The 17,306-nt window shown below is 34.0% G+C and overlaps 1 protein-coding gene across 4 annotated transcripts in view; it reads right to left on the reverse strand.

Annotated features, from left to right (window-relative positions):
• The window catches only part of TBCK (TBC1 domain containing kinase), a 243,483-nt gene that overhangs the window by 188,764 nt on the left and 37,413 nt on the right, over positions 1–17,306 (reverse strand). For all 4 annotated transcript variants that reach the window (XM_032400952.1, XM_032400950.1, XM_032400951.1 and 1 more), the window contains 2 exons: positions 3,772–3,886; positions 1,949–2,022 (listed from right to left, as the gene is read on the reverse strand). In XM_032400952.1, the coding sequence (XP_032256843.1) occupies positions 1,949–2,022; positions 3,772–3,886 (189 nt within the window). The remainder of the gene's footprint in view (positions 1–1,948; positions 2,023–3,771; positions 3,887–17,306) is intronic.

Here is a 17,306-nt window from a genome sequence, read left to right on the forward strand (position 1 = left end):
CTCTTTGATACCTTCTGGTCAGACCCTTTGGGTCCAAGACTTCAAAGTAAACCAGACCAAATGGCACACAAGACCAATTCTATCCAAGCATTTTAAATTCAAATGTAGTTCTTCAAAATACTTGATGTGCTTTATGAAAAATCACTTCCTTTCTTCCATTCATCACTAGTAAATCTAAAGCATCTTTAAGTAAAAGGCAAAAAAATTAATGTGATTTTTGTTTGCATTATGTTTTTGGAGTTCTTTCTCATACAGCTTGATTTAGACAACATGAAGAAGAATTAGCAATCACATTTACTTCCTGTGAGACCACTGCTCCCTAAAAGTTACTTCAAAAGGCAATTATCACATATGAAAGAAGACACTAGAGCTTTACTGTGAACTTATTTTTATTATACTCAAAAGGGTTTTTTTTTTTTTTAACAAATAAAATGTAGGCTATTTTTACAAAATATTGTTTTCATGCTTAGAAAACAATTGTTTGTTTCCTATGACCACAAGTTTTGGTATGTGAAACTAAGATTATTAATTTATGTACTTTAATAAGTAGGCCATCAAGAGAGAAAATTTTCCCATTAAGCAAGGAGCTTCTTGAGGACAGGAATCTCTCTTACCCATTTTTGCACATCCAGCAGCCAGAAGAGAAGGTGCTCAATAAATATTGTCTTAATAATTAAAGGAAGGAATGACTAAGCAATTTATTTTAAGATTATTAGTGATGGCCTAACAAAAATTTAAGTAAGAAACCTATAATCTATCTTATAAAGATAAAAGGGTAATTTATAAATGAGTCCCTTTTTAAAAACATCTAATTAAGCAATGTTCCCCTGCAGAAACACATTCCATGACTTCAAACCACGATTCTTGGTAATGGAGTGACAGAACTGATTTCAGAGAACCCAAAGAGCAAGATACAAATGGATACTATTAAATAAAATCACAAAGCAATTGAACAATACGATTAAGGTCTCTAGATTAGATAACAGTATTACATTAATTTTAATTTCCTTGTTTTGATATTTGTTTTGTGGTTATATAAGAAAATTCCTTACTTTAGGAAATACAAACAAATATTTAGGGGTAAAGGGCATCATATGCATTAATTACTCTTAAATGACTAAAAAAATATTAATATACACATACACCTATATGTGTAAGAAAAAAGAAATAAAGCAAATGTAGTGAAATGTTGACATTTGGGGAATCGAGTGAAGGCTATACAGGGATTCTTGTACTAGTTTGAAACTTCTATGTACTGAAAATAATGCCAAAATTAAACACTCAAAAAATAAAAGAATTATATTATTAAAATGTCTAAATAAATAAATAACACAAAAATCTGTATCAAAAGCATCTGGCTAAGAACAGAATAAAATAAACTTTCCTGTCTTGGAGGCCAACATAAACTGGAATTCCATAGCAGAAGTGATCAAATAAATGTCTCCAAACTTAAACATAGACTTTCAAGTGTAGACTCTATTCCATTACCTCTGATACTTCCAATGACTTAACTTGGGTCTTAATATACAACTATATCTTATGGAACAAGGAATTTAATTTAGAAAGAGTAGAAAATACTATGAGAATGCTTTTCCTCAGTCTTTTAAGGAACATACATTATCACTGGAAGAATCTGGCCAGCCTTCTTGCCTAAAATTTACCAAATACAGGATGAAATGAAATTAATTAGTAAGCATTATAAGGTGAAGAAGGTCAATAATCTGTTAACCTCTCTGCCAATTCAATGAAATATCAATATTAGATATCTTTTGGACACTGGGAAAAACTCACTGTCTACTCTTTTAAAAGTATATGGAAAATTAAAATATGTTAATAAAGCTAGTTTTGTGTCAGAAAGTAGTATCACTAATAATTAATGAAATATACATTTTATCAAATATTACAAAGTTTAAGACACAACTCAGAAAAAAAGAAAACATATTCTTACCCAATTGGGAAATCAACATCATCACCATGAGCTGTCATGTGATAAAGTCCAAATTTAGCCAATTTAACATGTCCCTAGAATAATAATAATAAAAATCACTATTAAATGTTTTAATATTAGTAGCAAGAAAAAGTATCATTATACATTTCATAAGTAAGGAAATCATCAGATCGTCAGATACATTAAGAAAAAAATTAATTTACCATAATTTTAGTTTACCATAATTTTATTAAAAACTATTTGCCAATGTTTGAAACCTGCTTTATACTCATTACAAATATATGTATATGTATACATGTATGTATGTATATACACACATATATATATTACTTACATATAGATCTCAAAACAACAAATAACACTTAAAAATTTTTGTTTATATTTTCCAGGTATTTTGACAAAACAAAAACAGCTGAAATGTTCTCATTTGTCTTTAATCCCTGCTTAGGGGGCGCCTGAGTGGCTCAGTCGTTAAGTGTCTGCCTTCGGCTCAGGTCATGATCCCAGGGTCCCTAGGGTCCTGGGATCAAACCCTGCATGGGGCTCCCTGCTCTGCAGGGAGCCTGCTTCTCCCTCTCCCACTCCCCCTACTTGTGTTCCCTCTCTTTCTGTCTCTCTGTCAAATAGATAAAGTCTAAAAAAAAAAAAAAATCCCTGCTTAGAACATTTTTTGGTAATTTTAATAAAAGAATTTTTTTTCAAGGACTTGCACGTCCATTCATAATGTTATAATTTAACCCTGACACGGGAGTTCTTAACTTGAAAAGATCAGGTCACAAATCAAGATATTAGTGAACCCGCTAGATTTCTAACAATTTTTATATTGTTTGAGAAAGCCATAATTATCACAAAAGTGAGGTTCTTAATAAAAAGCAAATATAAATTTTATAAATCTCTTTAAGTTTTCCTCCTTTTAGATATTTAAGACCTTAAAAAAGTTAAGGTGATTTTAAGATTTGTTTTCTTGTTCTCAAGAACTTTATTTCCCAGCACTATAAAACGTTTATATATTAAAAAAATTCAGATTGGTTAGATACTCCACTGCTATAAAAATGAAATTAGTGAGTACCACTTTAGCTTTTATGATTTTTAATATCATAGGGTAATAGTAGTAAAAGTCTGGGAGAGAATCAGAGGAAAAGAATAATCCTACTAATACAAAAAATAATTCCCCAGAAAAAATTCTCTCAAAACTATTTTTTATATGCCTATGAAAAAAATGAAAGTATGATTATTCCTGAAAACATACCATCTTGCTACCATAATTTTCTTATAGGAGTTGACCTGCTTCTTATTAATCCCCCACAAGATTTCCAAGTAGAGAAGTGGCATTCCAATAAGAAAAGAAGCTAGGTATGAACAACTGGTAAATAAAGAAGATAAATGGAGAAAAAAATAAAAAAGAAAAAATAGGGAAGAAGAAAAATAAAGAGGAGAAAATACAGTGCAGCTGTGTTATGACAAAATACTCCATGTAAATAGAGAAGCTTTCTTAAAATGAAAGCAAATTCAGAAGAGAATGGACTGCGAAGCTACCATACCTATTTTTCAGAAAGCAAATGAAAGGAAAAACCCAACATGAAGTTAGAAAATGAATCTTGGGAAAAAAAGAATAATGCATGTGAAAAACACATGGATTTATATAATTTAAAGATAGCTGTTTTTTTTCTAACCACCAAAAAGATATCACTTTCATAGAGCCATTTCATTATGAATATTATTAAAATATATTTATACTCTATAGTCCCTCTGAGTGGGTTTGATTTCAGTAGCTTCCAACCACAAACAACAAACAAATATTTAATGTATTATTTGGCAATTACCTTTCGGTCCAAAAGAATATTATGAGGAGACAGTGCTCGGTGTACGATACCATGTTTGTTCATATACTGCAAACCTTGAAGTACCTCAAATGCAATGCACAAAACCTTTGAATAGCTACAAAGAAGACAAAAAGTCACAGATCAACAGATCAATTACAAAGCAGATACAGATTCTGTTTTAAAGAATGAAATGATGTTATAAAAATTCAGAGTTATATTTTTATTATCCCTCTTCTATTCAGAGAAAATACAATCTATACAATTTATAAAATATCCACTATATACATATTTTGGATTTTCTGATTACGACAGAATTGATCTGGCAAAGATCCTACAGTTTCCTAAGGCTACTCTAATAGCAGTATTTGTTTTTCCAGGGAGGGAGTTGAATTTTGGTGGTGTGCAATTAACCTTCTGCAGGTTTGGCTTTGCCAAATTACCAGAAAAGTTTCAGATATATGGCAGAACTAAGTCAAGGAAAACCACTTTGTCTTGTTCCTGCTCAAGACAAAATGCCTAAGTCCCTGAAAAATGGCTAAAATATGTTCTATGGTAGATATACATGAGGTTACTTTCCATATCAATCCACAAAACAGCCTCCAGCAATTTACGATTTATCAAACATTTCTCTTTAATTCTTTCTAAGCCATCTTCCACCCTGATGCCCAGTTTCTCTCTCTCTCTCTCTCCATCTCTTTCCATTTTTTTTTTTTTTTTAATCAAGCACCATTCATGTGGGAAGTCAGGAATGAGATACAGAAAAGTAGGAAAGACTAATTCAAACCCAATCTCGCAAACTATCAATATTAACATTTTGGTATAGATTTCTTTTCTACCCATTTTTTTTTTTTGCCATCTTGAATTAGACTTTTAAAAAATTAATATCTACAGGCAATCACTAAAAGTAATTTTTAAAAAAGATATAATTAAGCCAATAGTAGAGATAAAATGGAATTATAAAAAAAATAAGCTAGCATAATAAAAGGAAAAAAAGCACAGAGAACAAATGGAACAATTAGAAAATAATAGATTTTAATTAGGATGTATCAATCATTATATTAAATGTAAATGTAAACATCTAAACTCACCAATTCAAAGCTAAGAATTGTCAGATTGGATAGGAATTAAGAATCAATTATATTCAGGCTATAAGCAACCCACATTAAATAAAAGATGTAATTTAAAAGGATGGAATAACAGGTTACTGATTATCATGGGCTTGCTTGGAGGGATGGGTTGACTACAAAGAGTATGTGGAAATTTTACTTGATGGAACTGTTATCTTGATTTTGATGATGATTACACTACTGAGTTTGTCAAACTGACTGATCTGTACACTAAAAAGGTTATATTTTAAAATATGTAAAGTATAGCTCAAAAAACGTGATGTTAAAAAAAGTAAGCTGAATAAAATTTTCAAAAAAAAAAAAAACAACAAACTTGCAACATGACTCCCTCCTCTAAATTAAAACCATAAGAAAGAACAAGACATGAAAAGTGAAAATCCCTCTCATCTCATTCTAGTCTGACTTTCCAGAGGTATCCACCCTTAGCAGTTTCTGTTTTCAATTCTTCTGGTGGTTAGACTTGTAGTTAATATAATTAGGTCTTCTTCGCTTTGCAAGATGATATAGTTAACATACTTTTACAACTTTCCCATTTTCCTTTCCCAACTCCTGATTTTTATTAGTTATATTATTTTTACATTATCCAATTTCATGTGTAATAAAAGAAATCTACATTTCTTTCTTGAAGGCTAAATGAATAAACAAGCAAATATATAATATGACATCGTGATTAAGTGCTAAGGAGAAAAAGTAGGGAAGAGAGAATTTGGGGTAGCAGGATGCTAATACATATAGAGTGTGATCAAGGAAGGCCTCACTAAGGTGACATTTGTGCAGAAATCTAAAAGAAGTGAAAAAGACATGCAGCTCTCTGGGAAATCGGTGATTCAGGCAGAGGGCACAGTAAGCAAGTCCTGAACTGGGAGACGGCACAGCAGTTCAAAAAGTGCAATGAAGCCACTGTGCATGCAGTAGAATGAGCCAAGAGTAAGGTATTAAGAGATGAAGTCAGAGACATAACAAGGAGCCAGATCATGTAGGCCATTTAGGCCATTGTAACGACTTTGGCTTTCATTCTGAGACAGACGGGAAGTGATTGTCACATTGCCATACTATGATTAGTAAATATTCACTGTAGAACTAAGAAAAATATATATACCTAAGCCACTTAATCCCCAGTTCTCAAGCAAAAACATCCCAGTCATCAGGATTTAATAGATACTATAATTTTATAACTATTCATGAAGGTTGTCATGAGCTACCATCATTTTTTATATCTCCTATTATTCATTTTGTATTTACATTTTTATTTAGCTAGAATACATCCATGAGAAAATTTTTCATAAGTGTGACATGAGTAGGACATTTTAAAGCATGACAGATCTTAAAATGTTTTATTCTTATCTTTAAACTTGGAAAAAGATTTCTCCATTGTCTTTAAGTGTTCTTTATTAATGGTAATAAGTCCAGTATCAATGTAATTTTGTTGTTGATAGCTTGTTATTCCTTTCTGGAAGCTTAGGATTCTTTTTCACTTTATCCTTAGATTTGTAAAATTTTAGTCCAGTGTGTCCAGAGTGTGGGCATTTGTGCGTTTATGTTAGTAAGCAATAGGTGTGCCCTTTTAATCTGAAGACTCACATGTTCTATTAGCAGAAGAATTAACAAGGAAAAGTTGATTTGTTAGGTCTTTGACTGTTTTCTCCCTCTACTGTATCTTTTATTTAGAACTCTTAGTGGGCAGGCAAAAGTAAGATCCATTCTCCAGATCAAGTTTCTGTTTTATTTCCTATGAGCATGGCTTTTAGTCCTCTCTCTTCTATTTGATTTCCAGACTCTTTGTTCTATTCTGTAGTTGTTCCTTTTCAATAGATCCTATTCTCTGGTATGGATACAGTATTCTTTTGAGTCTCTCTGGGATAGTTACTAGAATTCTGCTAATTCAGGGGAGGGGAAAAAGAGGTTATCTTCATTTCCTCTGGGGTAAGTTTTTTTGTTTTTTTTTGTTTTCCTCCCTTGGCTCTCTTTCTCTCAGATTATTTTTTTTCCTCAAATGTCAGATAATCCCTGGTTGTCAGCCATATTTTAAAATAAATTGATATTCTCCATGAAGTATGTAAAAAAGAAACAATAAAAGTTACTATTTATAAGGAATGCTTATTTAAACTATTTCTCTTTATCAAATAGTTTCCCCCATATTATAAGCCACAACAGTCACTCTAAAGCAAATAGGGAATGTGTGAAATAAAAACAATTTTAAATTAATGGAGTTTTCATAAACATCCTCAAAAAATAAACCAACTATGGAAAGAAAAAGATCCCAAGCTTTAAAACAACTATAGTAACATTGATAAATATGTGCATATGAAAGAAGGCAAATGTCTCCCCTTTTAAAAACAAAAGAAAAAACTTTGCTTGAGATTGACTAACAAAATGTTAAGAACCTAGTTTTCTAAGCTCATTTGGCTCTATGAGTCACGTTTACAGTAGTAATCTCTCTTGTCCTTGTTCTTCTCTTTCTGACATAAACATACACAATTCATAAAATCTTAAAAGCTGATGCCATATTCAGCTGTGACACTAGAGGGCCTCAGCTGCACACTGCTTCAATATAGAGGGCTTTCTTAAGAAATTAAAACCAAACCTTTAAAGCGATTTTTCCATTTAAACCAGTTCTGAAACAGCTGAACACAGAAGACTGCATGTTCTATTTTGTCTACTTGCTTTCGCTGATTGTAAGATATAACTGGACAAGTTTAAAAAACACATTCATGCTATTATCGAGTTGATGTATATATATGCTGAAATAATTTTTAAAAATTCAAACATAAGAAACCTGAAGTTCATGACAAACCTTTTCTTAGCTAGTACTTGAGACTACACATGAATTACAGCTAATGGACTCAGTATTCTTCAGTATAAATCAGAGTAAATCAGATTTGCTTATCTGCCCTTTTGTATTCTTAGGATTTAATTTTTAAAATTTATTTTAAAATATAACATATAAGGTGGGGTGCCTGGGTGGCTCAGTCGTTAAGCATCTGCCTTCAGCTCAGGTCATGATTCCAGGGTTCTGAGATGGAGCCCCACATTAGGCTCTCTGCCCAGCGGGAAGCCTGCTTCTCCCTCTCCATTCCCCTGCTTGTGTTCCCTCTCTCACTGTGTCTCTCTCTGTCAAATAAATAAATAAAATCTTTAAAATAAAAAAAATAAAATATAAGGTATAAGGAGAAGAAAAGATAGCATTATTTTCTGTAACAAGAAGGAATCAGTATTTGTGAAATTCTGTATACTCTTTTTGCTTTTAAAACTATGTTCTTTAATACAGCCAATAATTTAGATCACAAAATCTTCTAAAAAATTATTTTGAAGTAGCTAATGCAATTATAACACAACAGCAAGGTAAAAAAAAAAAAAATCATATGTCCAGTCATAGCATGTCACAGTTAATTGAAAATGGACTCCAGAAGGAGAGTTAGGATTAAGAGAGCGGGATTCACCCAATTAAAAAAAACAAAACAAAACAAAAAAAACGATGTTGGCAGGGGATAATAGGACTTCATCCTACACAATTCCCAAGTTAGAATCTTGTTAAAAAAGAAATCAATCACTAATCTAGAAAATGTAAATGAAACTTCAAGTCAGAAAATATTCTCTTCCTTTTGAAATTTTCAGTTACTACTGTTAACTCCCAGACTGCGAGGCTAGCAATTACTTTGTTACCATTGTCCTTGACACTCTGAAAAGTTTAATGAGCATAAGAATCTTTGGTAATCATAAACACATAGATATGGCCAAAAGGTAGCTTTCAAAATAATATCACTAATAATTTTTAATAAAGCAAGATGATCTCTTAAAATACTTTCCTTTATATTTAAACATACCAATTAAGTGGCTGTTAGCTGCTTGGAATTGGGTCACACTGCTGTGTGTTTAGGCTCCATGGGAATCAAGAGAAAGAACTGATCTCTACAGTCAAGAAACCTACAGTATAGTTGGAAAGACAGATTTATAAACTGATAATTTTAATACAATTGAATTCAATAGAATTTCAATATAATTCAATAATTAAGTTAGTAGAGGAGAATTAATCATCCGTTTCCTCTGTGTAACAAGAAAAAGAAAACATGAACATCTATTTATTACATTGGTGAAACCAAAACAGATCTACAAAAATAAATCACTGTACCCTGAGACAGGTACTAACTTATTCAACTTGTAATCCCTATACCTATCACAGTGACTGTAAGGTAGGTGTTCAATAAATATGTATCAATAGGTGTTCAATGTATGTATGCAATGACATCCCATGATGGTGCAAGAGGGTGCAAATTAATAGGACTAAGTTCTTCACCATTAATGAAATAACAGCTCAAAAAAGGATATTACACTTGTAATGGATTAACAGCGTCAACCTCATTTATAGAAGGTTGATTTCTTGTAAGCTGACTTAGAGGTTTTTTTTGAAAGAAAGAAAATCCTGCCATTTGCGACAATATGGATAAATCTGGAGGACATTATGTTAAGTGAAATAAGCTGGACACAGAAGGACAGATACTGCCTGATTCCACTTACATAAGGTTTAAAAAATAGTCAAATTTATAGAAGCAGAGAATAGAACAACGGTTATAAGGGACCGGGTAGAGAAGAAAATGGTTACCAGGGAATGGGGAGAGAGGAATATCAATTGATTTAAAGTGTCAGTTGTGCAATATAAGTTCTGGGGATCTGCTGTACAACATAGTGTCAATAGTTAACAATACTGTATTGCCCACTTAAAATTTTGTTAGGAGGGTAGATCTCATTTGTTAAGAGTGTAGATAAGTGTTCTTACCACACACAAAAATAAAAAGGACACAAGGAAACTGTTAGAGGTGACAGATATGCCTATTACCTTGATTGCAGTGATGGTTTCACAGGTATATTCATATGTCCAAACTCAAATGTATACATTGAATATTTGCAGTTTCCTTGTATATCAATTATACCTCAATACAGGTGTTAAAAAAAGAAATAAGGACAAAGTCCTATCAGCCTCAAACCATCAGTTCTTTTGGTATTTGCAATGTTTCCAAAAAGAGATGTTATTCAGATTGCAAGAAATAGAGGTCAAGAAAGAGTGAGAGGTCAGGGTTGCTGAGATAGATTTGGAAGTCATTCACAATAGGTGGTAACTAAAACCACACATGCTATTTCCTCTGATCCATAATCCATGATATTTCTAAGGGCCACTCCACAAGCCAAAATATCCATACTGTCAGCAAACCAAGGGAGGAAACACACTTCTGGATTCTATGAGTTCAAAATGTTCTTTCACCTTATAAAACCTGATCACTCCCACAGAAATTTTCCTTTTGGTCTAAAATTTTGCTTACTTGGTATCAGCCCGAAGTAAAATGTTAAGGGAGAGTAAACACAGATGAAAATTAGCTACTGTGTGATTTAGGAAATGGAGAGGAAAAATGAAATACTAATGACTAATGTTCAGATCATAATACAACTGTTAACCCTGTGTTAATCTTCAACCTAAACTCTCCTCCTATAACTTCAAGACCATAGAGCTCAAGTAGTATATAATTTTTAATAGCTCACTGGTCTATAATTCCAAATTTGGAGGGGGGTATTTTCAGTGGTGAGCTAACATCTTTGAGGCTCTTATAATCTGCCACTTATCACTTACTAATTTTAACATTTTGTTAAAAATACCACACTATTGAACAGAGCAATTTTTTTTCTAAAGAGAAAGAAAGTTTTTCGACTTGAAAAAGGAAATAACTTATTTCACTACTGAGTACACATGTTTTAGCCTGAAAGGTTACCCATCCATGCTAAATTTAAATTTGCTTCAGATTCAGATGTTTTGAAATGGAAGTTGCATTGATTAACTGCTTACCTAAAGATTATTTTGTAATAGGCCTAGAAAAAAAAATCAGTCCATCTGTCCCTAAATTGTGAGATTGGGCATATTTTATAATTTGGTTCTCACTCAAAAAAAAAAAAAAGTTGAAAGCTATCAACGTGGAATGTGACTAATTCTCAATGGGATACAGTAAATTGGGGAATTAATTTTCTGACTCGAATACTAGATAACTTTCCCTTCTCATCACAAACTTAATTTGGTAAGATCAAAATACATATGGAAAGCATAGTCTAGTGGTTTGGGGTTCAGACATAAAGCCAGGAGACTCTGTCACTGATTTGCTTTGCTTGGAGAATGTTCCAATTTCATCCTGCCTCAGTCCACAAATGTATAAAGTGGGAAATGTAACACCAAAAAGGGGCTGAATGGAGATCAATGAGCTATTGGTCCTGCACAGAATCCTGGCTCATCGTAAAAGCAAAACAAAACAAACAAAAAGCCCAAGTCCTTCTCAAAAAAACCCAGGGTTTCTATAGTAAATTCTATTAACATTTTGTTTATCTATCTATCCATCTATTGTCTATTTCTCCATCTACATTCCATAAATTAACAAAGATTATAAACTGGGCTCTCCAACTATTTGCATGACACAATAAAATCAGCAAAATGGTTTTCTAATTTCTCTGTGAGAAAAAAAATTGATATTTGATAAGGAGGATTAGAGGATCCTGGGGTGAGCTAGTTATTTCTGCAACATCAATTTTTCTTTTCCCAAGCAGCTATACTATCCAGGCACAGACACTCCAAAAACATTTCTTCCACCACAGTTACTGACACTGGCAGTGCAAACACACTGGGTAATAAATCTCACTTCCCATGCCCTGGCAGCATTTGGGACCATACAAAGTTGTAACTTTTCTTTATGAAGGAACCTACGGTGGCTCATGTTTGCTTGGATCTGTACCGTAGCTCATTCTGAAGTTTTGTTTTTTTTTTTAAACTTTATTTACAAATTCCTATTGTTCAGAATTTTGATTTGAGATCAACATTTTCCTTTTAGGCAATCTGCCACCTTACCCCCAACCCATCATAACAAACAACTGGAGAGGGCCTGCATTTTATGCACATGTTTAGTTCAGTGTCTGCAAGACAACATAGTGCAAACAAAAGTCTGTCAAACTGAAATGTTCAGTTAAATGATGTGTTGGTCTGTCTTCAACAAATTATAAGAGATTTGGTTGATGAAAATTTCCTATTCACAGTTTCTATTTGATACAGTGATGCTATTTTGATCAAAGAATCCAAAAAATTCAAATTTTATTCTTAACTACTGCTATCAACCTTGCAAAGTTCCTATATTCATAAAGAAGGCAGAATAAAGGGCGCCTGGGTGGCTCAGTTGGTTAAGCGACTGCCTTCAGCTCAGGTCATGATCCTGGAGTCCCTGGATCGAGTCCCACATCGGGCTCCCTGCTCGGCGGGGAGCCTGCTTCTCCCTCTGACCCTCCCCCCTCTCATGTGCTCTCTCTCTCTCTCATTCTCTCTGTCTCAAATAAATAAATAAAATCTTTAAAAAAAAAAAAAAAAAGAAGGCAGAATAAAGCAAGATCACATTAATAGTTGGGCCTTTGTCTCCAAACCTAATGTAGAACTCTAGGGAGCTTTGCTTACCTACATACTTCCTTTTTTCCAAGACAGATCACCTGAATGAGTCAGTTCTATTTCTCCTAAACTTCAACTAGAGTCACTAATCTTAACGCTGTGACACAAGGAAAATTAGATTCATTCCAGGAAGCTATGGAAAAGAGAGTAGTATGTGTATGCACCCACAGTATCCCATAATGATACCAGAACACTGTTAAAAAAGTGAAGGACAATTCTATTTACTAACTGATGGAAAAGCATTATATTAATGAATAATATTAGTTGATATAGTCTAAATGGGGCCCCACTCCCTTTGCCCCAAAATGTCCACATCTTAATCCCCAGAACCTATGAATATTACCTTATTTGGAAAAAAGGTCTTTGCATTTGCATGTGATCATCATGGATTATCCAGCTGGGCACAAAACCATTGTCCAGTGTTTTTATAAGAAGAGACACACAAAGGAGGAGATATGAAGATGGAGACAGAGATTGGAATGATGTGGTCACAAGCCAAGGAAGCCAAGGAATGCTGATAGCCACCAGAAGTTGGAAAAGGCAAGGAATGATTCTTCCCAGGAGCCTCCAAAGAGAGTGGGCCCAATCAACAGCTTGATTTCTGACTACTGGTGTCCAGAACTGTGAAAGAATCAATTTCCAGTGTTTTAAGCCACTCAATTTGTGATAATTTGTTGCAGCAGCCATAGGAAACTAGTATAGTTATTTATAAAGATGCACATCACATCAAGATGACTTGTTTTTCTCCATCATGATCTGACTATAACAGAGCAATTCTCCTTCATACTTTTCTTTAAATGATCTTTATTTAGATTAAATTACGAACAATAAAACACACTCATTTTAAACGTACCATTAGGAGAGTTTTGACAAATTATATACGACCACAAGCACTGCCGCAGTCAAGAAACAGAGCACTTCCATCACCTTGAAAGGATTCTCTTGCTCCTCTTCCCAGAAAATCTCCATATCCTACCCCTGGCTCGAAGCAACCACTGGTCTGTTTACCATCACTCTAGATAAAATTTGCCTTTTCAAGAGTTTCAAATAAATGGAACACTACAGCATTATTTTGTGTCTACATTATTTTTTTTTTTTACTCCACATGATGTTCTTAACATTCATCCATGTTGTTGCCTGCATTACCAGTTCTTTTTTTTTTTATTGCTAAGTAGTATTTCACTAACTTGTTTATCCATTCATCTGTTGAAGGACTTTTAATAGCTTCAGACTTTTAATAGCTAAGCACAATACAGTATTTTGCCAGGAAAGCAGTGGACACATTTACAATGAAATTTCACAAGGAAATAAACAACAATACAGAGTCCCAGATTTTGAGCAGTGTCATATTCTTAAAACTGTCATTATGGGAGAACAATTGAAAATTTGTGGCATAAACTAATAAGGAAGCACACTAAAACATGCAAATCGGGATTTTTTTTTTTTTTTTTTTTATCTAAGATGTATGTGGCAGATTTGGGAATGTCCAGTCATTATCATGATGATTTTGAAGCACTCATCTGCATTTGGACACTGATGTAAATGCTGTAAAAAAACAAACAGACATGAATGCTTTTCTTATGTCCTATCACCTAAGTTGGTGACACCAACAACTGACAAAATGTCTACCTAGTGAATAAGCTAACATGAACAGAGAAAGTACAGTTAGCATATGGACAGTTACAGGATGCATTGACCAGAAACAGATTGCTTGCAGAGGAGAGCTACAACTTTCACTAACTTAGATGATCAGAAGAGAGAAAATCACATTTTCTCTTTTCTAGGTAATCTGGGAGGAATTTATAAGTAGGATATCAGTCATTCTTCATATGACCACTTCGTTTTCATCTTAAGTCACTGTCTGAAACAGCAACCTGTATTTATGACTTGTCATCTTAAACAAGAGTGCCCCACTTCTACCCTCCAAAACTATTTCTTAAAGAAAAATAGACAAAGCAATCTCATTGCTCTCTGATGGATACTTTTACTACTTAGCTCTCCAAGCTCATCTCCTTCACCTCTCCTCCCATGGACCCTCTGCATCTGCTTTATTTTCTGCTTGCATAGCAATGCCTTTTTGCACATGCTGTTTTCTCTGACCTTCTATCTGGTCTTTGTAGATGACACCTATACATTCTTTAAAATTCAACACAAGCATTACTTCCTTAGTAAAACTTTTCTGGATTCTCTTGGCTGTGAGGTACTATGTCTCCAAGATAACTTGCATATTCTTCTGGTACATACTCACCAAAAAATGCTATATTGTAATTGCTTATTATAAATCTGTGTACTCACTAGCCAGCAATCTCTCTAAAGATTAGGACTTTATATTTTCATCTTCAGATTCACTAGCACCTAGCCCAGTGTCTGAAACATGGGTACTTAATGAAGAAGTCTGGAATGGTCATTGCATAGGTTAATCATAATCTAATTCATAATTGGTCATCATAGAAAGACTATGACTATGCCACAGGGAATGCTTATTGATAATATTCAATAATCATTTAGTATATTATAGTACTTATAATAATAACACTATTACCACTACAGTCACTAATAGGAAACATTTAGATAAATCATACTGTATCAGTGCTGTTATAAATAATTCACATCTATTATTTCACTATCCTAGAAGGTGGTAAGATAGAAGCACAGAGGGGTTATGTAAATTAGCCAACTGAGTAAATGGTGGAGTTGAGATTCAAATTCAACATGTTGGTCTTAGAGTCCGTGTGTTTAACCACTACATTATATTGCCTCTCAGTGTTTTACCGTATAGATAGTAAAGTCAAAGAGAGGTTTTGAGCTCCAGCTATATCACTGTGACAGGTGTGTTAAAGTAACTGCTCTAAGCATCAGTTACTGTATCTTAAAAATGCAGTGGATATTTATTGCTTCCCTCCCTGGCATCCATGCCCCCTTCTTCCAAAGACAATTTATAATGTTCATTTCAGGCTCCATCTCCCTCCTGTTCTCCTTAGTCCATATGTTCTGTCTTCAGGAGTAGAAATGTGACTCAGTTCTTCATCAATCACTTTCCCCTGGCCAGAGTAATTGTTTTTAAACTGGTCTGATTGAAAATCTCAGGACTTAAATAGCAACTGATAAAAACAGCTTGCTCCTCTCTGGAAGACTGAATAGATAATGAAGTTAGAGTTGTTATGACCATTTTGCCATCATTAGGGAAGGATATGGAGCTCTTACAACTTATCACAGGCATGTCTCATCTTATTGTGCTGTGCTTTATTGCACTTCAGATATTATGTTTTTTTTTTACAAATTGAAGTTTTGTGGCAACATTGTGTTGAGCAAGTCTATTGGCAGTGCCATTTTTTTCAACAGCATTTATTTGCTCACTTCAGGTTTCTGTCATATTTTGGTAATTCTCTCAACATTCCAAACTTTTCCATTATTATTATATTTGCTATGGTGATCTGTGATCAGTGATCTTTGATGTGACTCTTGTCATTGTTTTGGGTGTCACAAACTGTACCCATATAAGATGACAAGCAACTGATAAGTGTTGTGTGTGTTCTGACTGCTTCACTGACAGGCCATTCCCTATCTCTCTCCCTCTTCTTGGGCCTTCCTATTCCCTGAGACACAATATTGAAATTAGGACAATTAATAACCCTACAATGCCTTTAAGTGTTCAAGTACATGGAAGAAGCTAGAAGTGATTAAACTTAGTGACGAAGGCATGTTGAAAGCCAAGATAGGCCAAAAGCTAGAGTTCTTGCCGCAAACAGTTAAACAAGTTGTAAATACAGAGGAAAAGTTCTTGAAGGAAATTAAAAGTACTACCCCAGTGAACACATGGATGATAAGAACACAAAACAGCCTATTTGCTTATATGGAGAAAGTTTCAGTGGTCTGGATAGAAGATCAAATCAGACACAACATTCCTTTATGCCAAAGCCAATATAAAGCAAGGCTCCTAACTCTCTTCAATTCTAGGAAGGTTGCGAGATGTAAGGAAGCTGCAAAAGAAATGTTGGAAGTTAGCAGACGTTAGCTCAAGAGATTTAAGGTAAGAAGCCATCTCCATAACATAAAAGTGCAAGGTGAGGCTGCAAGTGCTAATGTAGAAGCTGCAGCAAGTTGCCCAGAACATCTAGCAAGATAATCAATAAAGATGACTATACTAAATAATTTTCAGTGTAGATGAAATAGCCTTATATTGTAAGAAGATGCCTTCTATGACTTTCGTAGCTAGAGAGGAAAAGTCAATGTTTGGCTTCAAAGCTCCAAACGATAGGCTTCCTCTCTTGTTGATGCCAGCGCCAGCCCTCATGAATGACTTTGAGGGGTTCAAGACTTCAGTGGAAGAAGTAAATGCAGATGTGGTGGAAATAGCAAGAGAACTAGAAATAGAAGTGGAGCCTGAAGATGTGAATTGCTGCAATCACATGACAAAACTTAAATGGATGAGGAGTTGTTTCTTATGGATGAGCAAAGAAAGAATCTACTCCTGGTGAAGATGCTGTAAAGATTGGTGAAATGATAACAAAGGATTTAGAATAGTACATAAACTTAGGTGTGAAAGCACTGGCATGGCTGGAGAGGACTGATCTCACTTTTGAAAGAAGTTCTACTGTGGGTAAGGTGCTACTAAACAGGATTGCATGCTACAGAGAAATCATTCGTGAAACAAAGAGTCAATCAATGTGGCAAACATCACTGTTTTCTTTCTTATTTAAAGAAATTGCCACACCACCCCAACCTTCAGCAACCACCACCCTAATCAGTCAGCAGCCATCAACATTGAGGCAAGACCCTCCCCACCAGCAAAAAGATTATGACTCTCTGCAAGTTCGATGATAGCATTTTTTAGAAATAGAGTGTTTTTAAAATAAGATTTGCACATTTTTTTAGACATAATGCTATTGCACACTTTATTGTGAAGTATAGTGTAAACATAACTTATATGCATTGAGAAACCAAAA

The sequence above is a fragment of the Phoca vitulina genome, unplaced genomic scaffold, assembly GCF_004348235.1.
Source record: "Phoca vitulina isolate PV1807 unplaced genomic scaffold, GSC_HSeal_1.0 scaffold3, whole genome shotgun sequence".
NCBI classification, from domain to species: Eukaryota; Metazoa; Chordata; class Mammalia; order Carnivora; family Phocidae; genus Phoca; species Phoca vitulina.